Source organism: Pseudochaenichthys georgianus, chromosome 4, assembly GCF_902827115.2.
Source record: "Pseudochaenichthys georgianus chromosome 4, fPseGeo1.2, whole genome shotgun sequence".
Taxonomy (NCBI): Eukaryota; Metazoa; Chordata; class Actinopteri; order Perciformes; family Channichthyidae; genus Pseudochaenichthys; species Pseudochaenichthys georgianus.
The window spans coordinates 23,887,451-23,912,227 of NC_047506.1; the positions used below are offsets into that span (position 1 = coordinate 23,887,451).

Genomic DNA, 24,777 nt, shown 5'->3' on the forward strand with positions numbered 1-24,777 from the left:
AGGAGTTATTCACTTTTGCTGAATAGGATCCGTTAGGAATGAAGTTCAGCTGCTAGACTCATATTCAAATAACGGGAGCACGGTGATGAGTCATTGTTTTATAGATAAAAGCCTATTCATAACTCGCAAGTCTCAGAATAAATCGTCAGAATAAACTGAAAAAGCAAAAGTCCAAACTCACCGGAGAAGCTCTCCAGCCGCCTTGTTAACCGCTGCTGTCTGTGTTCCGTCATGTTAAAACTACACGAGGTTAAAAGGGAGAGCATTGAAATGTCCGATCCATATAAACACAAATGAACATTGTGAAAAATGTCCTCTGTTGAATCTGCCAGCCTCCCATGGTAATACTAATGGTTTTATGCTGCGTTTTATACGCACTTCGTTTCCATCTGGTGAAAGTGTTCATCAATCGGAATAATTTAGAAACTTCAGTGGAGGGGACTTATTGAGACAAAGACCAAGTATTTGTCTCCCCCCCACCAACACCACAACATCGCTGGTGGAAAATTGGATCACTTTACCTACAGCGGGACCCCCTCCGAAACGTGATGGACACATTGCGTGAAAAGTCAAATGGCCCCAAGGAATGAATGCAAAGGAATTTCCCTGCATGAAGAACATATTTAACAAGCCTTTAAGCTGTCAGGAATGCTTTGTGGTCTGCTGGCCGAAGGGAGAGAAATATGTTAATAATGTAGGCTACTGCCATACCAAATATGGCAATATTGTTACGTCTGAGCTCTGGTGCGCATCTGGAAACGCTTAGCTCCTCTGAATAAAGACGCTGGAAAGACAGAAATAGACGCTGTAAACGTATTTCTGCCCACACCTTTCGACTCAGAGAAAAACGTAAAGCTATTTTAAACGTGGCCACTAACATGCCATAATATGGGTATTTAGCTTATAGTTTTAATCAGCAATGGCATTTCTGACACACATATGACAACAAGACTAACATACAAGACTTTGTATAACTGATATTCACAATAGTATTTTAGTAAACGTATAACGTGTGTTAAACTTTTTACTTTAAGATATGGCTTACTATGGATTGTTTTATGATATTTCAATCAAAGGATAACAATAGCAAGAATTAAAGCTTAGAAACGGATAGACTGAAACTAAGGACCTATAAAATATAAATAATCTATTTAACTCATGTGTCTTTAGAGTGGGAAGAATATAACACTCATAATTGTAAAAGTTAGAATAAAGTAGCCAAACGCCACTACTTCTACAGAAAAAAACCTCTGAACTTGAGTTGATAGATGTGAGAAGCGAGCAGAGGAAGAAAAATGAAAGGGGGATAAACAAGAAGGGAAAAATGTGAGACGGAAAAGTGTGTTCAGATGGGATCCAGGGGGGGAAAATCCATTTGAGAAAGAAAAAAAAAGAGAAAGGTTTAGACAGGGTGGAGCTTAGGTCTTGGATGGAAAATGCGCCGAGAAACATTCCTGGCATAGTTTGGGAACAGTTCAGCAGGCAGCCCAGGAACGACGTCAGCTTCCCACTACGGTATAAAAGTCCGGAGGTGGCTGGACCTCAGCAGACTGCAACCGCTTTATCGAGAGCCTCGACTACTCTAAAGGAGCCTCTAACACTAGAGACTACCAGCAAACAAATCAAGAGACAAGACGACTGAGCGAGGGAATACTTAAGGACTCCTCCGAAGACAAACTATACTTTTCATTAAACTGGGACCCGGATTCATCTTGAACACGCAGAATACATTTTATCCAAGATGCTGATGCTTACTGTTGTCGTTACCTTCCTTGGAAGCCTACATTTGGTGAGTTATTTCTCTATTTCAATCTAAACGAGAGTTTGTTTTGCAATCAGTCTGAGAGGGAAATAAGCTAATGTTTATTTTTTTTTAAACGGGAGGAAAGTTTCGATAGTTTTGGGGATATTTTGTGTGGCATGAAAACGCTTCAGTGTTTAATGGAAGTGTTGATTGTTGGCTATACAGGTCCTCTCCTCCTCCTCCTGCCCCTCCGTGTGTGAGTGTCCATTGGAGATGCCCAAATGCGCACCCGGCGTCAGCTTCGTCCTGGACGGCTGCGGCTGCTGCAAAGTGTGCGCCAGGCAGCTGAACGAGGACTGCAGCCTGACCGAGCCTTGTGACCACACTAAAGGGCTGGAGTGTAACTTTGGGGCCAGCTTTGCTGCTGCTACTACTCGTGGCATCTGCCGAGGTATGTTCAAAGACCTTTTAGCTCCAGATCTGTATGCTTCTTAATTAGTATGGTGTTTTTGTTTTTTAAATAAGGGGGTTTCATTCAGGAGCATGGGGACTTGAGTGATTTCAGCACTGTGGAATGCAGATAGAAGGAAACTTAGACTAAACCTCAAAGTACAGACAGCCCACTGTGGAGGGAAAACGACTCCTCAGGCAGCCTGAAGAATTTCACAGTTTAACTGATCCTTACCTGGCAGCCATGTGATGTGTTCAGCAGACGCTCCTGAGCAGAGCAGGAAAGAATAACATTCCTTTCCTCCTGTTTTTCTCCCCTTGCAGCCAAGTCAGAGGGCAGACCATGCGAGTACAACAGCAGGATCTACCAGAACGGAGAGAGCTTCCAGCCCAACTGTAAACACCAGTGCACATGCATAGATGGCGCCGTGGGATGTGTGCCACTGTGCCCACAGGAGCTCTCCCTGCCCAAGCTGGGCTGTGCCAACCCCAGACTGGTCAAGGTAGCAGGCCAGTGCTGCGAAGAGTGGGTGTGTGATGATGGAAAGGACAGAGACATCCTGGAGAAGATCTTTGGCAAAGACATGATGACCGAAGAGTTGGAAAAAGATCTGACCAACAGGAATGAGCTCATCGCTATTGTGAAGGGAGGACTCAAGTCTCTACCTGGTAAGAAGGATGTCTTTCAGCTTGGAATTAAATCGTTTTTTTACAACTGGATACATACATAGAACATATCAGAATGTAGGATTTTAAGATGCTAATGTTTTTTCTTCTTCTTTCAATCACAGCCTTCAGACTAGAGCCTGAAGTCCACATGTTTGACAGCCAGAAGTGCATCGTCCAAACCACACCCTGGTCCCAGTGCTCCAAGAGCTGTGGAACAGGCATCTCCACCAGAGTCACCAACAACAACAGCGAGTGCAAGCTGGTCAAAGAGACAAGAATCTGTGAAGTGCGGCCATGCACCCAGTCATCTTACTCCAATCTGAAGGTAAGCTTGACCCACCATGACTTAATGTGATGGAAAACAAGCATGCTACTGAAAATGCATCACTTCTGGGTCCTGAGTACATTGCTAATCTCCATGTTGTTTATTGCTCTGCAGAAAGGAAAGAAGTGCAGTAGAACCAAGAAGTCCAGCCAGCCGGTGAAGTTCACCTATGCCGGTTGCTCCAGCCTGAAGAAGTACAGGCCCAAGTACTGCGGCGCCTGCGTGGACGGTCGCTGCTGCAGCCCCCACGACACCAGAACCATCCGCGTCAAGTTCCGCTGCGAGGATGGCGAAACCTTCAACAAGAACATCATGATGATCGAGTCCTGCAAGTGCACCTACAACTGTCCCCATGCCAACGAAGCCTCCTACCCTTTCTACCGCCTCTCCAACGACATCCACAAGTTCAGAGACTGATTGGTGAACGTCCAGAACCCCTCAGACAAAAAAACAGAGCAGCACTGGCAGCCAGTGGCGGTCCAGATGAATGCAGGGGTGTAAATAGACTACCACCAATGAACTATCAACTTCGTGTTGTAACTAGATTCCCAAGGAATTGTGGGCTTACATCATGAGGACTAAATGAAGTGCACTGTTTGCTGTGACTAAGTCAGCATTCTTAACTAAAAACTGCTTCATATTAATGGAGCATCAGAAGTAGCTTCGTTATGGAGCAATATGTAATTTATATTTGTACATTTATGTTAGTGGCTGATATCAATTCACTGTGTATATGTTGATCCTTTACTTCAGACATGACCCAGACTGTAGACTTGTGTGTGTATACTGATATGCACATACGCAACTTCAATTAGCAGACCATCCTGTATCTTCACAGCAAGACACCGAAATGTAACCTCTGGACTTGTATAACAAGTGTGTGGTTTCATTCCTTCCTGACGTGGGCATTATTGTTCATGTTTTGTGGCAGCTATTGAACTCCCTTCATGAAAAAGACAAAGCGAAACATGTCAAAGTATGAATGAATGTTTTTATTATTGTTATTATTATTATTATTTATCAAAAATGTAGCTACATTATTTGGATATTATGTGTCATACTGGAATAAATTGTAAAATGATTTAATTTTATATGCTACAAATAAAACTGATTTATTTATGAAATATGACACTGCCTGAGTACAGTCTGTTCAAACTAAATGTGATGCTAACATGCAGAAGGTATACAAAAAATCCTCCTGTTATATCATTGTGTAGTCCCAACCGATTCTCAGACAGACACTGAGCAGGGTCAGTCTGTTCTTATACAACAACCACGGAGGCTATCTCCTGACTTTCTGTGCTTTGGAATGCTATTTTGCAGCGAGCTAGCTTGCGTTAATTTGATCTGGCTAAACCATACACTTGACTGATTCTAAGAGGAAAAAAAAAAAAGATTAAGTCCACGAGTAGCAATGAGTATGGGAGTATGCCAAGAATCTTAAGTGCTGCTCTGAATGGGCTGGGATTAGACACCATGCAAGGGGGGACAATGAGTATTATTGTATACAATGGGCTGTATACAAAGAATTGCATTCCCGGGCACGTATTTTTTTTTTCACACAGCGGACTAGCAATTCCAAATTGACCTAATTCATTAGTAGTTGTCTTTTAAAGTGAATTAGTTGCATTGGCCTCTGTTGACTCTTAAACTGCAGGAGTCTGCTAAACAGTTGTAAACAGCCCAGGCAAAGTAGAGAGGGCTTACATCTGTCTAAGTTTAACAGGCACCAAGAAATACTATTATGAGGTTGAAAAAGAGGAAGCACAGGAAACAGGGGTAACATAATTTCTTCTACAGTATGGTCATAGAAACCTCAAATTCAGTTTTCTAGCTACTGAAACAATGTGTTGCTACCTTCAAAAATACCACTTTACCCTTCCTCTGGTGTTGTCATAATTTATGTTTACCTGAACTGAGATTGGTCCTGCATGCTTTAAGCTTTAAAGTTTTATCACCCAAAGATACATGAAACCAGTGCAATATGAAATGCATAATTAAAGAGCAAAATAAGTATCCGTCTGAAAAGGATGTGTGTTATTTTTCTTTTTGAGACATGTGATTTGATGGCAGATGCTTGCACCTGGTACAAATACCTACAGTGCAGTTTGTACTGGGGTAGGGAGAGCTCAGGGGCAACGACAGGGAAGGGTTTCTTTTTTGATCCAGGTAGAGGGAGTGGCTCAGGAATGCAGCAGTGGCTCAGAAAGCAGACATCCTGATGGGCGGCAGATGTTGGAAAATATTTCAGAGCAACATGTTCACTTTAGCTAAGAAGATTTTCCAAATGTACAAACACTCCCACAGAGCTCACATGTACCAACTAAAGGCATTTAATCTTGTCACAAACAACTATAAAAACATGTCTATTTGACACTCCTGAACAACATTTATGCACAGCTGCTGAAAACAAGTCTTAATCGGGGCATTTAAATAGAGGTCTAGCGGAACACATTGCCTTTGATTGAGCTGCATACCACACAGGATGTGCCCACTGAGGTTTTACAGATTGCTCACATGAAAGGCTTCTGAGGTTTACCTAATCACAAAGATGTGTGGCTACCCCTTGCAGATCGGATTTTACAGTCCAAACACTTTCAGGGAGACCCCTTTTTGCTCTTTGCTGCCCAAAAAAACAAAAACATTTCCATCTTGGTCATTCAGAGTTTGGAAAGTGCCGTGCAATCAGAAGTCATTTGTCTTGTTGACACAACGCAGCTAACTTGGTTATGTAATGGCATCTGTATGTTATGTGAGCAGTCCTTTCGGTCATCCGTAGCATTTCTTTATAATGTACAGCCTAGCATAGTTCACATCCTTCAGTGTCCCTGCCAACGCAGCACAAACCTGTAAAATGTATTGCTCTCAGACACACACGCAAACAAAGCTCTCACACACATGCGCCCCTGCAATTAAATCACTCAGTGGCTACCTCATTCCCTGAACCCCAAATGTTTTTATATGACAAAGACATTAGCATTAAAGCTCCATCAAGCACTACGTAATGCTGTACAACCAGAAGCTAACGGGATTGAGAGTGGTCATTACAACATGCTGGAAGCTGCTGAGCACTGATGTCAGCTATTTAACAGCCCCCTTGTCTTTAACCTCAGATTAATATTCACTGTTATAAGGAACCCAGGGGCAAGAAGCATGGAGGGTTTAAGGCTGGCCAAAAAGTACAAATGCAGAGGGACGAAGTTGTTTTAAAAAGCACCATCTGCTGGACTAAAAAGGTAAAAACATTCGGTTGAAATTAAATAGACTTTCTACACTTGCACATTATTAATACTCAACATATGTGTTGGTAAAAATACTACAATACTGATTATATTACCATGAATTTGCATATTAAATGTGACATTTCTCACTGAAACAAAGTGATGTAAAATACATCCATTTGCCAAATCCTGACAGGGTGTGGGGCCCTCTTGTTAAATCAGCATGAACACACACACACACACACACACACACACGCGCGCTTGCGCACACGCACACACACACACACACACACACACACACACACACACACACACACACACACACACACACACACACACACACACACACACACACACACACACACACACACACACACACACACACACACACACACACACACACAGCAATGCAAGTCTCACAACACACCCATTAGGTCCACATCTGCAATTCCATAAGAATAACTGATGAGCAGGCTTAGGGGAAAATCAGAGCCGATTCCCTCCCAGGCTGTTGGATTGTTCCGAGGGTCCCCAGAGGGCTACTGGCTACTGGAGTGATTACTTTCTCAAACAGGCTGAGCATTGATGGGAGAGGCAGCACTGAGCCTTTGGGCGTCTTGAGTCTCAGCCCAATGGAGACAATGTTGGACTGAATCATCTCTAAGGGGGCAAATACCGTCAACAGCTGAGCTAATGTTGGCATATCTGTCCAACTGTTGTTTAACATGGGCAGAGCAATTACATCACAAAATCACATGCTGTAATTGTGCCTTCACTATTAAAATGTTTAAGGGATGTTAACACTACAGCTCTTTTTTTTAACAATTACAAGTGGCTTCCAAAAGGGTTATAAAATGTGGACCCAGGATGGGAGGTTACGTAAAGTGAATGTTGAATCGAGTTTTTACATACATGTACATTTGTGCTGCATATTCAATTTCAGCACAATGTCAAATTTGAATGTATATATACAGGCATTGAAAGTCTAAACTAAAAACCATTTCATCACCTGTAGATTTTTGTATTATATAGTTGTTACTTAATAGTGAGCTAATTCAAAGGAGATAAATAAAATAAAGGACTAGAAAGTGACGCTTTTGACCACTACTCTCTAAAAAAGCTATACTGCCTTCTATATTCCATAATATGCTCTATTTGACAATTAAACTTGTTCCTAATTCTGGTCACATAAATGCAGAGAAGGGGTTGTTCTCTGGTCAGGAAACTTATTTCTGCAGTTTCTATGGAACATTAAGTGACAAGAGTGATGTATTTTCCTTCTCTTTTGTCTCCCCCATGCTGGGTAATTGCAGGCTATTTTCCACAATTGTGGCGAAATAAGGGCCAGTAAGGCCTTAGTCATTATATTGCCACCAATGTTCCCATGAAACACAATTCAGATTTCTTCTGCTTCTTTTGATCTGGAGTTAACAATGGTTGAGCCATGGAAATTGCTAATGAGTGGCAACTATGACTCGAGGCTTCGTGCACTAAAAAGCGCCTGCTGGCCTCCCCCTGTCACAAACCACAGTAAAGTCACCTCACAAAGAAACAGATATAAATGTAAAAAAAGCACATTCACATGCTCTTACGAAATGTGGCCTTACATCTAGCAGTCTTAATTCTAGCGTCAGTAAAAACCATCAGATTTCGCAGCACAGATGGCACATTTGTGGTGACATTAAAGAAAACAATTTAAACACATGATGTTGCATAATTAAGTGTTAAGGTTCTCAGCACATATCAAGCTTTCTGAGTGTATTATCCCAGGCCAGGTAGGATATATAGAGTAATTCATTATAGCATATGGATCTGCTCCAGGGTTTCTTGCTATAGGACACTTCAAGAACACCTCTGCAGAGCTAAGATGCTTTAAACACCTCAGCTTCCTTCACTGCCAAAGAGCAGCATTCTCACTCCAAGTTTCTTGATACATGGGCTACACAAACTACCCCTGAAAACATGGTGTGCCTGTTGATCTCACACTTTATCTTTGACTCTAAAATACTTGCACTCCTTCATAGCGGGCAGCATCTTCAATCGTTAGATGTTAGACTGAGTTTCAGAGCAAGTGCAAACTGAGCCCCACATTTGCTCAGAGCATAACCACGTAAGACTCAACAGCAATTATAGCCAAAAAGAAGATCAAACACGGCAGATCAGATGATATGACTTCAAAGTGAATTATCATTGGCCATCAATTGTGAAAGGGTAGCCTACAGGACAGGCGTGGGCGTAGATATCAAACAACAAGTCCTGCAGCAGAAGTATAAAGTCCCTAGATGCCTTCTTCTCCGGGACCCCGACTAAGACCACGGTGCTCAGCCAGGGGATAGGAATAGGACTTTAACAAAATGCAGTTAAAAATATGTGTCCCACTAGTCCTGTATGGTGTTACAATGCCAGATGGAGATGGAGTCACTTGGTCACATGGAAGCTATTGAAAAAAGCATTTTCTATAAAATAGGAAAAAAATGAGGTTAGAATGATGAGTACATGTTGTTGGGGTCATTTGGTATATCCTGTTACAGTTAACTAATATATAGTTATATTTGGCAATGTCTATATAAAGTAAGGAGAAAACAGAAAGTCTGTTTAGATCCAATGTTAGCAGGTGCTCTAAAATCAACTGCAACACGATTACCTTGAGGCTGATAATAAAAGAATAACAGACAACAAGCAGGCTGTGTTTGCTTGGACTGTCACATTGAAATAAGACAGACAGAGGGAACATGTGAATCACTTCCTGCAAACGACTTACTGCAGATCGGTCTCCGAGGTGACCATGGTGACAACATTGCTGGTCTGTTTGTGTTGAAGTGTGGTAGTGGCTTTTGTTTATCCTAAGAGCAGGATGAATTCACTCAGCCAAAGGCTCTTGAGCTTTCCGCCTAAATCTGTCCCAAAGGCTGACTTAACAGGTAAGTAATACTTATCCTGTGTACAAAGTAAAGTACCCACATGTGACCTGCATGTTATACGTATGGACTTATGAAGAAAATGTTTGGACACATCACAAAGATTGAGTCTGTGCTTCCGGTCAAGGCTTGTGTTGACTGAAGACAACTAGTAGGATAAAAAATAAAGGGTTTTAGATGTTATAATATCAATGACAATGAACAGGCAATAGAAAACCACTGTTGTTCAGCATTTCTGTGTTCAGGAAAAACAGATGGCATCATTTAGTGGTACTTCTCCATGTTTGGAACAGCATGATAAGCAAAACATCGGTTGTATGTCAATTTATAATGTGACATAAGCATGCAAAATTGTAGACTTGGTTGCAGATGAAAAGTGTTTAATTTGGAGCACTGAAAATGTTTTCCATGCATTTTGGAGGTTCTGCCTGATAAATGTTTCTTAGTGTGCCCAATGACAGTGTGCCATGTGAAAGTAGGTGACATCAGGCCCTGAAAATATGATGTTGTGCTTCAGTACCTGCCTTTCCTGAAGCAGAGTCCTGCCAACATCAGCCTGTTTCTGGGTAAGGCCACCACAGCAGGGCCGTGTCCCTGAAAGTACTCTCATAAAAAAAGCAGCTCTGCACGCAGCACAATTGAACTCTGCCCACCAAATCAAGAGTAATTAACTGCAAACCAACTACATACATTTGAAAGGGCAATTTACTTAAATAAGAGGAATTATTTCCAATGCTTATGTTCACCACTGACTAAAAATATCTGAAATTTACTTTTAACAGCAAAGAGAAACAAAGCAGAGCTTTTGTGTGGTCACATTGAGTAACTTTATTGAGATAGAAAATTAAGAGAACTGCTAAAATAAAATGGGTGGTAATTCAAACCAGGCAAAGCCGGGACAAATAAAGGAACAGATGTGTGCAGGCACCAGAGTTTGCTACTTGCATCAACTTGGTGGTATGTCACATGGGTTTTTGCACAGTCGAGTGTATTTGTCTGCTGAAAATGAACCACATATCAAAGTACTGTATGTTTTTTATTTTGGATCAATAGTAGTGTGGGTGGCATGAGAAGGCCTAACACAGCCACCATGTTGCTTCTTAAATAACTCAATTGCCTTTTTGTGAAATATTGCTGTTTGCTTTCTTGCTTGGAGTGAGAGAAAACAGATGTTGGCATCTTTGGACTGAGGCAAGAAAGCTGTTGCCCCGTTTCCAGTCTTTACGCTAGAATAGTTATCCAGCTGTTGGCCTAAGGCTTGTGTTTCCCAGACAGTGTGGTATTAATCCTTTCATCTTGGCAAAATAATAAACAAGAATATTTTCTGGGATTTTTAAAGCAATGTCATTATCTCTTTGTTTGGTCATAACTCGCCAGCCCATTTTTGTACATATTTCAAACAATGGCATATTAAAGTTCCAAGACAAATCTGCAACAAACACCATTTCTGCAGCAAAAAATAAGCAAACCTATTTGCCGTTTAGTGACCAAGCTGTATGAAGGCTCAGCTGGACATCACAAGAACAATGTGTCCAAAATGTATGGTAAAACATAAACATGGACATTAAAATGGAACTTGGAAGGAAAACAAGTAAAATGAGTGATGGGTCTCTGTGTCCTCTCTCACAGAGGGATGCGCAGTCAGATGTGAGATCATTGCCTCTGACTGCAGAAGAGTGGACAATGCGTCATCAGCGGACGGACATCAAAGAGCGCCCGTCCATAGGGTTTAACATCCACAAGAGGTTATAAAAACACATCTATAAACACAGGCCCCACCAATGAGCCACACTGTCAACTATATCTGGCAGTCTGTTGTCGTCATAAACTAACATTAGGTATGAATATGGTACGCAGAGGCACCACATGCGTAAGCACATTCACACAGGGAGACACCCCAGAGGTGTCAGAAAAACGAGCATCTCAACATTAACTTTTATTAGCTGATGGAAAAATCAGACTAATGGTATAAGTGAAGCTTGACAGAAGGGAGAAATGTGTTAAACTTCAAAGGTGATAGAAGTGCAGCAAGGTGCTGGTTTCCTTTAGTTTTTATATTTAGAGAAATTGACGGAGACACATGACCCTATGAGTGTTTAACACAAAGACTGCACTTGAGTGCTGTGCTTTATTTTCTTTAAAGAGCATTTTTTGAAGATTCTCAAAGATGTTTTTAATGACAATTATAAACTATTTAAGATAATAAAAACACTTAAAGGAATTGGAATTGATGCACACTATTTATCTTTCAAACAGGACATGATCTTAAGGTCCATTTGACATGTGCTCTGTAGTTTGATCACATGATCTATATGAACAGATGGGAGTCTAATGACCATGATCAAAATCTTCAGAACAGACGATACATTAGCTGCGTTCACACTGCGGTACTTTTCCCACAAAGGTTCATGCGAACTTAGTTCATGGTCGCGTTCACACCAAAAAGAGCCGGTACTAAGGGTGCGTTCACACCTGCCTTGTATAGTCCGGTTGAATCGAACCCTGGTGCGTTTAGCCGCTTGGTGCGGTTCATTTGGGTCGGTGTGAACGCAGTCCGAGACCTCTGAAGTGAACTAAACAACCGGACTCTGGTCTGCTAAAATAGGTGGTCTCGGAGCGCTTGCTTGCGAACTCTGGAGCGGTTCATTGCTGGTGTGAACGCAGTCCGCACCAAAATATAGGAAGCGCAGTATTTACGTGTCACAAGAACGCGGATATCTTCAAAAATCTTTAGCGAAAGAGTCTTTCAAGACATCCGCGGTTGTTTAGTTAAAGAGTAAAGCAGAATGAAGTGTTGAACAGTGTCGTGTAAAGTAAAAATTCTCCGTCAGCTACATAAAAGTAAGAACACATGTCGTCGGTGAAACGCCCCTCCTGACTGCAGAACGTCTCTCATGGATAAGCAGGAAAAGAACACCGACAGGCTGATCAGGAGCCCGACGTGAAGCGGAGGGATCTAGATCGGCATGAAGGTGTTCTTTTCCTCATAATGACCGCGTTGCTGCACATTATGCCGCTTATTACATAGCCACATTCTCAACAAAGTAACGACATGACTCCCAATATTAACTGAAATGCTTTTGTGGATTTAGAAAATTATTTTATTGATTTAAAAAATAGTTGTATGTATTTACATTTACATGCATCCACTAAGAAAAGTAGTCCGTTGTTACTGTTTGAACTAACGTAGCAACGGCAGGAACTGCTTCGATAGCGTTTTTGAGGAGCTTCATGATTACAGATTTGAAAAAATCGTTGCTTGCTTTAAAAGTAGCACAATTCATTATGTCAAACCTTGAGAAGTATCTAGATATCCCTGCCCTAATGCCAAAGTAACTGGCAACTGGATATGTGTCGCCGTCTGACCTATGTCTGGACCGCTGCGTAAAAAGGAGGGTTTCTGCCCGTTACTTCTCCGCTGTTTTCTTGTCGCTCTTGTCTTGTCAGTTAGTTTCAGCCACACTGTATACAGTCAACAAAGCCATGTAATAATGTTTTTTAACGGACGTTGTCTGATTATATAATCATATGTCTGTTGATCTCCAGACTAACAGCAGCATGAGAATAACCTGCCGAAAGTGCCGATGCTCCATGGCGGAGGCTCCGCTAGAAATTGCCGGGATTTGCGTTTGTACCCCCTTAATGTCTGACCAATGGTTGAACAGCATTTCCGAGCACATGACTTGTGTTTAAAGTTTATAGTCCGTTTGAGTTTTGCCCGTAAGAACGCAAACCGAACCTTCTGAAAAATGAAACAATGTAACAAACTGTGGTCTGGTGCGCACCAGAGAGCGGACTATTAGGTGTGAACACACCCTAAAAGTAGTTCATGCGAACCTTTTTACCCCCTCGAAAGTCCCTGCTAGAGAGCAGGGACTTTCGAGCGGCTCTTTTTTGAGAAAAGAGCTATATTCCTGATTGGCTGGGCGAATTGCAAACCACGCCCCGTAAAACTCCCAAAAAGTTTTGTGAAGCCGCCATTTTATTATCCTCGCATTAGCATTAGCCCAGCGCAGAAAGGCAGCTATTAGCTATTAGCTGCGTTCACACTGCGGTACTTTTCACACAAAGGTTCATGCGAACTTAGTTCATGCGAACTCTTTAGTTCGCATGAACTAAGTACAGATCACGTTCACACCAGAAAAAGTCCCTGGGGGTGGATGAGGCAAATGAAGAGGCAAATGAAGCCGTTTCTTCTTCTTCTTCTTCTTCTTCTTCTGTTTCTTCTTCTTCTTCTTCTTCTGTTTCTTCTTCTTCTTCTTCTTCTTCTTCTTCTTCTTCTTCTTCTTCTTCTTCTTCTTCTTCTTCTTCTTCTTCTTCTTCTTCTTCTTCTTCTTCTTCTTCTTCTTGTTTACTGGCAGGCCGCAAACCACTTCACGGCGTATGCTGCCACCCGGAGTCCCCGGCCGGAAGTCCCCGGAGTTGGGGACTGGCTTCAGTAGAAGCTGCTGGGACTCCCAGCAGCTTCTACTGAAGCCTTCCGAGTAAATCGCCAGAACGCCGACACCTCCTCATCTCCACCGCTCCCATGTTTTATTTTGTGTTGCCATAAGTTAGTCTCTCTGCGTTTCTGCGCTGGGCTAATGCTAATAATGTTAATGCGAGGATAATAAAATGGCGGCTTCACAAAACTTTTTGGGAGTTTTACGGGGCGTGGTTTGCAATTCGCCCAGCCAATCAGGAATATAGCTCTTTTCTCAAAAAAGAGCCGCTCGAAAGTCCCTGCTCTCTAGCAGGGACTTGCTCTCTAGCAGGGACTTTCGAGGGGGTAAAAAGGTTCGCATGAACTACTTTTAGTACCGGCTCTTTTTGGTGTGAACGCGACCATGAACTAAGTTCGCATGAACTTTTGTGGGAAAAGTACCGCAGTGTGAACGCGGCTAATTGACATAAAGACAGGTATTATAGAAAGTCCAAGATATTTTTAGAAAGGCAAAGAATAAAGTTAACTGATGAATATGATGAGAATACCATAAAACAATATATTAGCCATGTTTGGTGCAATATTAGTGAGCAGCAGTAAAGGACAAATGGACAAAGATTTCCAAAAAATGTCTTTATTTAAGAAATTATGGGTCTAGACAAATAAGGTAAACCTAAATAAAAAACATTGAAATGATTCCATATATACACAATTATAAAGTGGTATCTAAAAACAACTGAAAACACTGTCTGGTGGCAATAGTCTGCCGTACACTGACACAAGGTTGATGACTTCCTGTCAGATATGTCTGCGTCCTCGCTCATTTCACCCTGAACATCTGGGCATTATCATTTCAGTCCATAGCTGACAGCAGCATTAGCTGACTAATTTTCCTCCTGACACTGATGGGTATGAACAGGCTCTTTCACAGCATCCTCCTTAGTCATGCTGACCTCAGCACTCTTCTCTGACAGCTCAATTGTCATCAGTAACCTCATTAATACACAGATCCCTGCTGCTGTCACTGTGTTTATTAATACCATCGTTAACATTTAAGTCCTCCCTGTCATTAATCATCTCCATGTTATTAGCAGCGCTTTTGGCATCATCACAGCTCCTACCACATGGGGTATTGTCTTCAATTTTTCCTTCCTCCTCCTCTTTCTCTTCATCACTACTGTCTGGGATTTCTCCCTCCTCTACATCTTCATTCCCTGCTTCTCTCTTGGCCCTTTTCACTTGTGGGGCTTCAGTTTCAGGGTTGGTGTCTGGGGTTTCTGTCCAGATGTTGCTTGGTGAAACTCGGATCACATCTTCCTCCTCTCGATCCGCCCGTTCCCTCTTCGCTGCGAAACTATTGCAGGTTGATGCGGGTTCAGCTGAAACAATATGACCCCATGGGTGTATGAAAAGCATGATCAAACACAGCTCTAGCAGCAGTTAAACATTCTTACAAGTCAATAGGTAACCAAAAGCGATCAGAGCGGTCAGTTGCACAAATATGGTTAGAGCACAGCTTGGGGTCATGCTTCGAGCCACATGGAGGAAAGAGAGGAAGAGTACAGACAGTTTGGGAATGATGACGCTATGGTTTGGCTTCATGCTGGGTTCCAGGGTGAGGCTGGGTGCCAAGCAATTAGTTATGCAATAAAGCAGAATAGACATGCGTGAAAGAAAGAAATGACTGTAAGAATGATAATTGTGAATTATATGCAATTACACCCCAACATGATCTCCTAACAGTCTGCTGAATCATAAAACTAATGAACCCATTTAAAAATCACTTAAAGCTTCAGACATTTTTGACATTACGTCTTTGTCTGTATTCTAATAAATGGTTATAAGCTGATCCCATATTATGAGAGATAAGTGTAATTCAGTTTCTGTTCTTTGTGCTGAAACACGCAACACAATTGAAAGGAAAAGCCTGCCTCGCAATTACCACTTGTCTTTCGCACGGACCATTACTTATAGGATTGAAAGGCTCTAACATTTTTCAACCCTATAAAGTTGAGGTAAGGAGTTTGAGTTATGGGTTGAGAGTAGGGCTGAACGATATACCGTGTCATGGCGATAACCGCGGTATGCGCATGTGCGGTATTCACACCGCAGGGACGTGCGGTTTTATTCATTTAAAAAAAAAAAAAATACTAACGCACTTTAGCACAGAATTCAAAATAAAGATACCCTTATTACTTATCGAAACTGCACATACAATATATCCGATTAAAGCTGAGACTCCACAGATTATTTAAGTATAGTATCTAAGCGATCTGATCTCGCAACAGGGGAAGCAAACACAGACATCACAACACGTACCTTTTACGGAGCTTTTACGGGAGATCGTCTCACCGTAGCTGTCAATCTGATCAAAAGACGTGTTCAATGGCATTAAAATGAGAAAGAAAAAACGCGGCTGAATCGGTTGATCCATAGGTTGATAATGTATCTGTGGCTTTGAAGCAATTGTTTATAATCCATAATTCCATTTTTATGTAAAAATCGGAGCACAGCAGTTAGCTGCTAATGGTAGCGACCAGAGTGTATGCAGCTTCCGGTTTTGGCTACGCGTCACTCTCACTCCTTATTTGGTAATGTGTGTGTGTAGACTGCGCTGGACTGCCGCATAGCCAAGACCGGAAGCAGCAGCCACTCTGGTGGCTACCATTAGCAGCTAACTTTTGCTCTGCGATATTTACATAAAAATGGAACTATGGATTATAAATTAAATCATTTTTTTATACAGAGACGTTAAAAACCTATGGATTAACCGATTCAGCTGCGTTTTTTCTTTCTCGTTTTAATGCCATTGAACACGTCTTTTGATCAGATTGACAGCTACGGTGAGACATCTCCCCTAGAAGCTACGTAAAGGTACGTGTTGTGATGTCTGTGTTTGCTTCCCCTGTCCGAGTTCAGATCACTCAGTGATGATACTATATACCTAAATAATATGTGGAACCTCAGCTTTAATCGGATATCTTGTAAATGCAGCTACGATAAGTAATAATAAGGGTACTTTTATCTTGAGTTCTGTGCCAAAGTGCGTTAGCATTTTTCGCTCAGGGGTCATTTAGATGCTTCTTATGAGACTTGTGTTTTGTTTTGGTAAAAATGGTTTGTATCGTCAGTTAGCTGAGATTATTCCCGTCAATCTGGTATAACACATTAATAGCTTCTTAAATATTACGATCCCCTGGGACTTTGGGGTTTAACAGGTTAAAAAAACCGCAATATATACCGCGGGGGGGGGGGGGGGGGGGGAATCGCGATGTCAGTTTTTTTCAATACCGGGCAGCCCTAGTTGAGAGCATTCTCAACTAAGTATAAATAACAAATACAAGCCTGCTTTGGTACATTGTTGACTGTGATGTATCCACCTATATGTTTTTGTCATAAAGGGGCGGCAATGGCTCAGTCTGTAGGGACTTGGCCTTGGAACCGAAGGGTGGCCACTGGCCAGTTCACTTCCCAATCTTTCAGGGAGCAAAAATAAATGTGCTTACATATGCGAATCAATTTGTATTTTTGATGCAGTGCGGATATCAACTTTGGTGTTTCAGGCTGATATCACTTTTGCAGACGATGGTCACATCTGCATGTGGTATTGTGCCTTAAGGCTCGATAGTGTATTGGTACAGGGGTTATGATTCAAAATGGCCATATAGTGGTACTGAAAGCAAAGCGATATATAACTATTTTAGAATAGAACTAATTGTAGAAAAACCGTCATATACCATTTACACCACCAAATGTTTTTAGTAATTATGTTTTGTTTTTTTATAGATTTATTTGGGAAACCAGTGCCTTGATTGAAGGGAGAGTTTTGAAATGGGGAAGACAGAGGGAAGGGAACACGGCAAATGGTCCCAGGCCGGATTCGATTCATGGTCCTCCCCATGTGGATCAAGCCATAGTACATAAGCCGCCTGCTCTACCATGAACATTTTTTAAATAATTTAACAATATTACCGATATAACAGGTAACAATGTTAAAATATCTTTTTGAGATGCTCAGGGTCAATAAGGCAGTGAAGAGTGAGTCCTGACTGGCTGAATGCAGTTTTAGCAAGATAACAGGCTCTACACTGCATGTTGGGAGTCTGCTTGACCCTCAACATTACTTTATCCTCACTGATGTGCCGCCGCCAGTGTCCAATTGCTCTTTATCACTTCCTGCCCAGCTTCCCAGGCCATGGCACTTGCAATCAACAGGATGTTTCTATGGCTAACATTATAACAAAACAGTGTGGCACCAAGGCCTTATCACTGAAAACACACACTCCTACTAAAATGACCTCATTTGTCATTGAGCCTGTGTGGGTCTGACAGTGTAATGATACTGGGTTAGTGTGGTCTTTGGTGACCATACTAACCCTACTGGAATATACGAACACAGTTTGACCACACTGAATAGAACACTAGTGCTGTATGCTTATTCATAACAAGCAGTTGTTCATGACCTAGTTTAATTTCCAGTTCCCTAAGACAAACAGGTGAGAAAAGCCACAGGCTGTTTTTCTCCTATTCTGTCATTTCAAAACTCTTGAGGTCACCGTTGAAAAGTAAGCAATGTTTGATCCTCTTTTTGGCCACCGTCACTGTTGAGGTTAGGTTGATGTGAGTGATGCTGTGCAGAACACCCTCATTTCCATTGGGGTAGCATGTTGCCATAGTGAAAAATAAGGGAACATGGAGTCACAAAGTCTCAGCTAGAGAAACCAGGACATGATACAATGCTGTTGGAATTGGGGAAGTGGAGAGGGGTTTGTGTGTTGGGGCTACATAGGGTTTTCACTCATGTCCCACATGATTAGTTACAGAAAAGATCAGTTGAAATGTGGTGAAGAGGGAATGATATCATGCTAACAAAGGATTAGTAGGTTAGTGTTGGTGCAGGAATTAGTTGAAGGGCATATCATTTAAAGTTAGTTATTGGTTGTTGTTTTTTGTACCTGGTCCTTTCAGTGGATACTCCTTCCAATGGTCTCCGAGTACAACATGCAGCACAGGATACTCAATCATTGTTTTGAAGCTCAGGTTGTCCTTTAGGGTCTTGCTAATGTCCAAGTGATGGTACCTGTTTCAGATCAAATTGAGACAATACAAAGAGGTGATTACAAGACAACATATGCTGTGACTTTCAGCTAATTGCAAGTGTATGAAGCTTGAAACAACGAAAAAATAGAAACTGTTGACACTTTTGAATAGACAACTTTATATTCTGGGCCGATTGTGGCACTTGATGGTTGAGAATAATTTAAGGATTGATAGAGTTTTTGATTCATATCTCTGCCGATTGAAGATCCTGCTTTGAGTTCTCAAGAGATGGAAACTGACTTGACCAAGCATCAACAACATATCTCACATGAAGCAGATCTCATACCCCTCCTTTGGCTCTTTGTATGAGATGACATCAGTCTTGTGTCTACGTAGTCCTGTCATGCATTAGTGACGGTCATAAATCACCAGACTAAAAAGTTAACTGGATTCTTGGGAGACAAGGCTTGCTTCTACACTCAAGTGATTCAGAACTATCCTGCTTAGGCTGTCACCACTGTAATACGAAGCATTATATATTTTGGATGTTTACAGTAACTGGCACCTACCCCGCCAACCGTCAAAGCCATGCCAGAGTGGAGATTGTTGAGCCATTGTTTGTTTTGCTAAAAGCACGAGCAGACTGAGAACCGCCTAGGTAGACACCCACTCTCAAAGCCAATCAAAGCACTCTGCTATAATGTGACATTTACAGGTCTTAACTGGCGGGGCTACTTCCAAGAAGCCCTCCCTCCTGGAAGAGTTTCTCAGAGGTGGGCGAGAGATCATTCCAGACGATACCACAAATAAATGGCTACATTTTTGGCACTTCCTGAACGACAGGATAAAGGAAAGAAGAGATAGTCTGTGGGCTTCAAAACACACAAGATATCTCTACAACCAATAGTTGAAGGGTATTTCTGGACCATGTCCACATTAGAAGAGAAGAAATAGCTCAGGTAATTTTAGGGTAGAAAGATAACAATATGGTCAAGGTTAAGTATTGAAATGCTGGTATGTGCAAAGTAATTATACAAAGCAGAATATCTCAAAGGACCGTAACCATGTGTAATCTGCATTCCAGAGAAATACTTTTTCCATTTCATTTGTTTTTGTGCCTGACTTACCGTATTAAGGAACACGGATGTTTTTTATTTTTGGATGGATAAACTTAACAAACAAAAACATGTATACAAACAACAGAGAGAGCAAGTTTAGATGGCAGAGCAGATTACAGCTCCCTGTGGTGTTGAATTAATCCATTGTTAAAAGTATTGGCCATTTCTAAAAACACAACTGGATGGCTCAGCCAAACACACACACATCTGGTCTCTATATAGTGTTCTGGTGAACAGAAGAGAGGACAACACTGATGTTCTCTTCACTGAGGTTCCTATTGTTTACCCCTCTAATGCTGACACCCATCAGCACGGATACAGAAGAAGGTACAAGGACAACAAATATTACAAAATATTATGATCCTGGAAATATATGATTGTGATAACAAATAATTATGTTGAAAACTCATTGTAATTCAGTTCAAAAGATAAACTGGGCCTGTCCAGAGATGCCTGCTAGTTGGTACTATCATTGAAACATATGTAAAACTGAAAGGTTCTTGTTCAACTAGGCATTATTTTGAACAACAACTTTGCAGTGACATTGCAACTCCAAGTGCCACCATTTCTGTTCTCCAGTAATTACTAATTTTTTGCTGGTAAAATCTTTTGAAGTCCAAAATTAAGTAACTTCAAGTGAATATCATTTCCTCTGAGCATAATTTAAAAATTGTATAAAAAGTGGCCTAAACTTTTTGTTTTTACAATTCATTATCAATACATTGACTCTATGCTGAACTTGCCATTCGTTTCGAATGGCAAGTTCACCGGTATTCACCGGTAATATTTGCAAATAAATGCAACTAGATGCCATCTTGTTTGCAGCTCTCCAGTGTTATTGAGTCTTGAATTTCTTGACAGCTTGGGAAGTCTGCATCAGTGATTTTCAGCCAACGTCAACAAGGTAGAGCATCCTGACAAACAGCTTAATCTCCAAGTAATGCTTAAAATGACGCATAATGTGAAAGGTTAATATTTGACCAACATTCATATTTGTTTTAAACACCACACAGGACGTTAATACTGTTTGTTTATAACAGCAAGTATATTCACCTCCTGACCATCAATAATGCACATCACAGGAGCTATAGGAGGTTAGATTTACAACATATTGTTGCCTTCAGCTATATTAATCATAATAATGTAGAGCCACCAAACATTACTGTGCAAACATACAGGATTCCTGCTGGCTGTAGCCTGAGGCACACAGGAGGTGACACAGCTTCAGCACTAACACACAAGTTGTTGTTTCTGAAGCGGCACTGTTAGTTTTGAGTAGTTAGGAGCTTGTGGGACACACAAAATGTTGTTTCTATGAGCATCCCTCTGCTGATTCTGACAGAACTCAAAACTTTGTTAGCGCTCCAATAGTGTTACGATCTTATGAGTTATTATTTTTATTATAATAATTAATAAATGTATTCGTTGAATTTGAAACCCTAACCTTATATGACAGGTTGATATTTGGAGTTGATTGACGTAACAATATATTGTGGCTGTAGCATGCATACGAGACAGTTGGAGAAATTGTATCGTCTTAAAGGTCACCTATCATGCAAAATTCACTTTTTGATATCTTGTATACATAAATATGTGTCTGTGTGTCAGGGAACTCACAAAGTGTCAGAAAACAAAACCCTCTCTCTTTTCCTCCATACCCAAATCTCTAAAAACAGGGGTACAAAGGAGCCGATCCAGATTTGCGTCCGATATGACGTAATATTGGAAATGTGGACCCACGGAACTATCAAAAACATTGCTATCAGAAACAATGCCCGACCTGTTTTGGATGTAATATGGTCTTTGTTTACATTAGCAAGCATCGCTAACACTCAGAGCTAACATGTACTGGAGAGAGTATGTGTTAGCATCACTGTCAATGATTGCGGAAAAGGTAGGACCCAAAAGCAGACTACAAAAAGAGTAAAGGTCTATAAACAAAAGCGAGCTTTATTAAAGAAAAGCTGATCCACAAAAACATGGCAAGGATATACATGAGTAACACGAGGAAGACAACATACCAAAAACGATCGTGACCAACATGAAGAGAGACAGGAGAAACAAACAATGAACCGACAGGGGAACACAGGAAGAGACAAGCCTAAATACAGGGAGGGGTAATCACGAGACGAGAAACAGCCGGGCAGGGAAGGAGAAACACAAGGGCAACAGGTGAACACAATTAGACAATCAGACACACCAGGGAAACTAACGACAGGGAGGAAAACACAGGGAGAAGGACCAGACAAGAAACAAGGAGGAAAACATGAAACGGGGAGAACAGAACAGCAAAATAAACTCAAACGTAGACATACAAAACTAAAACCGTGACATAACACCAAGATCGTGACAGTATGTGTAATAAGGCAGGAAATAAAAAAAGGTGGTAAACCCGCAAGAGAAAAAGCATTTGAGCTCCATACTGTTTCATAAATAATCCTTGATGTGGTTTGGAACATGATATGGCATTTAATCACGGGAGCATTTAGCTGTATCTCCGTAGAATTCTGAGCAGGCACAAGCTCCCCCCCCTCAAGCTAAGGACCCTGCATCAGCAGTTCTCTAACAGGGCTAAAACAGAGGGATATGAGGGATGTCTAAAATGCATGAATTGTTTTGTATTTTGAACAAAACACATCATATTTTTATATATTTTTATATATCTGAGACCCATAATATATGCCTAAAAATAGCATAATAGGAGACCTTTAATATGTAGTGCACTATATTTTAGTGACCAATAATTTAGGGAAGGCTTAATAAGGTTGACCACATATTTATTCTGGTAAACCTATTACCACAGTCTAACAGTGACACACAATTGCCCAATATAACCTGCTTGCTATTTTAGTAACAATTGCCCAAACCAGTCAAGCATAACAGGAGACCTGGGGAAGCATCTGCTGCACAGAAACAAACTAACATCGCTTTAGGGCAAGCTGAAGGAGAGCAGATCGACAGACTCAGGAGGGTTAAGGAGAGGGTTTGCCACAAATATGTGAGAGAAAACACTGCCTGGACAGGACAGAAACATCACTGTATGATGGCTCCACAACACTGGTAAAAAAACTGAATGCACACACAGAGGTTTCCTTTTTTTGGCTGCAAAGATATAAACATCTCTACTTCTGGCACGTCAATAGGCTGGCTGAGAGGAAAAGAGGTAAGGGAAATTAGGAAAGGGCATCATCTGGATCTTAGGAGTGGGATGAATAAAAAATAAACATAAAAAAGAACACAAACAAACATACAGAATGTGTGAATGGTTCTTTTGACGCACGGTCTGTCTCCTTTCCAGTAAGAGAATGTTGACTGGTTGCACAGCTATGTTTAGCTTAGCACAAGAGCTCTTTTATAGGAGTGAGTTGATATTCCAGTAAACATACAGCAACAAAAACATGCCCTTTGTGTTAGACTCTAATGGCGCATTTCCACTGCAGCGGGTAGCCCTGTTTAAGCGTCCTTAATCGTCCTCAAGCTGCCAGGCCAGTTTTTGGTGGCCATTCCATATAGCGTAGCACCGGCTAGCGGGTACTTTTTCCCTCTTTTTCCGGCCCCATAAAATCGTGGTTCTATCAGGCCAGGGTCAGGGCTGAACTAGTGACGTCAACACTCTCGACTGCTGATTGGTCAGAGTGAATCGTCACAAGATCGCACGCAAGATCATCCCTAGCGTCGCATATATATATCTAGAAGCAAGCTTGCAGCATTTTTACACACAGCATTTTTAAATGAATCGCTTCCACATCCTCCATTGTTGTGTGTGTTTTGTGAGTTGTGTCGCATTGAAGATGACACCACTGCAGTTTTACCCAGCGTCGCTCCGCCCAAAAAGCCGATCGCCCCGCCTACACTGCATTGGTACCCCAGGTCCTAAACTGTAATGGAAATGCGCCACGGCCTCGGACGGCCAGCGAGGCAGCCCGAGGCCTGAGCGAGGACGCTTAAACAGGGCTACCCCCCTGCAGTGGAAATGTGCCATAAGTAGCCATGCTGTCCATGACATGAATAATGCGCTTCAAAATGAGGGGCTTCTTCTAAGACTACATCATTTTAAAAAGGCCCCTTTGTGGTCCCATTGATTTTACCTTGATTGGGACCCCTATAATGGGATCTGACCTCAGTCTGCAGAGACCTCTTTACTTATTAAAGCTGTGGTCCTGTTATGTACCTCTACTTAGTTAATTTAAGATAATTACCCTGAGGACAAGCATCCTAATTGCGCACTTTTTCCATTTATCCATCTTCAATATACTGTTGACAATAAACACTGAGTTCATGATCTAAATTGCGCACTTAAAATCCCTTCATTATGCAGCCCCATTTTCAAAGCTATTACGGTATGACAGGTAAAGGTTACTCAGAGAGAAAGCGAGATATAGGGAGGGAGATTTATACCACTGGATTACTCATTATCACAGACTTGACAAGACACAACATCCTTTCTCTATAGTCTGATTTACGACTATGAGTGTATCAGGCTTAACGTGCTTGGAGTCATTTAATTTAAGTATTCTTCCATACATCTGTAACACTGATAGATTGATGACACATTTATTAGGAGTTTCTCAGGCAATAACTTTGCCTACAAACCTCTTCACCATGGCATGACTATTTAATATGATACTCCCCCTCATTATGATGGCAAAAAAAGGAACCCTGAGGTAGCTACTAATACTTGGGTGAGCTAAAATACCAACATATGTAAAATGTAAAATTGTACTTTTTCCTGGATCTATTTTAAAGCAACATTTGGCAAAAATCAAGACATAGCAAATATAAATTGGGAAACATTTCAATATGTTAACATAAAGGAAAAATGTGTGTGCCATCACAACTTCACTTTTCTTTAAATAGCATCCATTAAAA

General features: G+C 41.3%; 2 protein-coding genes across 2 annotated transcripts in view; one reads left to right on the plus strand and one right to left on the minus strand.

Annotated features, from left to right (window-relative positions):
- Positions 1-1,468: 1,468 nt before the first annotated feature.
- On the plus strand, positions 1,469-4,317 carry ccn1 (cellular communication network factor 1). The gene is made up of 5 exons (XM_034081866.2): positions 1,469-1,789; positions 1,970-2,195; positions 2,519-2,863; positions 2,986-3,188; positions 3,303-4,317. Exons 1-5 carry the CDS (start codon positions 1,742-1,744, stop codon positions 3,603-3,605), a joined length of 1,125 nt encoding a protein of 374 aa, XP_033937757.1. The 5' UTR covers positions 1,469-1,741; the 3' UTR covers positions 3,606-4,317.
- Positions 4,318-14,368: 10,051 nt separating this feature from the next.
- Positions 14,369-24,777, minus strand: part of znhit6 (zinc finger HIT-type containing 6) — a 44,635-nt gene continuing 34,226 nt past the window's right edge. Inside the window, exons 9-10 of the mRNA XM_034081407.1 lie at positions 18,706-18,830; positions 14,369-15,129 (exon numbers count right to left, since the gene is read on the minus strand). Of these exons, the coding sequence (XP_033937298.1) occupies positions 14,726-15,129; positions 18,706-18,830 (529 nt within the window). The 3' untranslated portion in view covers positions 14,369-14,725. The remainder of the gene's footprint in view (positions 15,130-18,705; positions 18,831-24,777) is intronic.

Excerpts from the sequence above, each read along its gene's own strand:
- ccn1 (XM_034081866.2), top strand. The coding sequence starts at position 1,742 with ATGCTGATGCTTACTGTTGTCGTTACCTTCCTTGGAAGCCTACATTTG. Across the intron at positions 2,864-2,985 it reads AGGACTCAAGTCTCTACCTG|CCTTCAGACTAGAGCCTGAA; the intron begins GTAAGAAGGATG and ends TTTCAATCACAG. Across the intron at positions 3,189-3,302 it reads CATCTTACTCCAATCTGAAG|AAAGGAAAGAAGTGCAGTAG; the intron begins GTAAGCTTGACC and ends ATTGCTCTGCAG.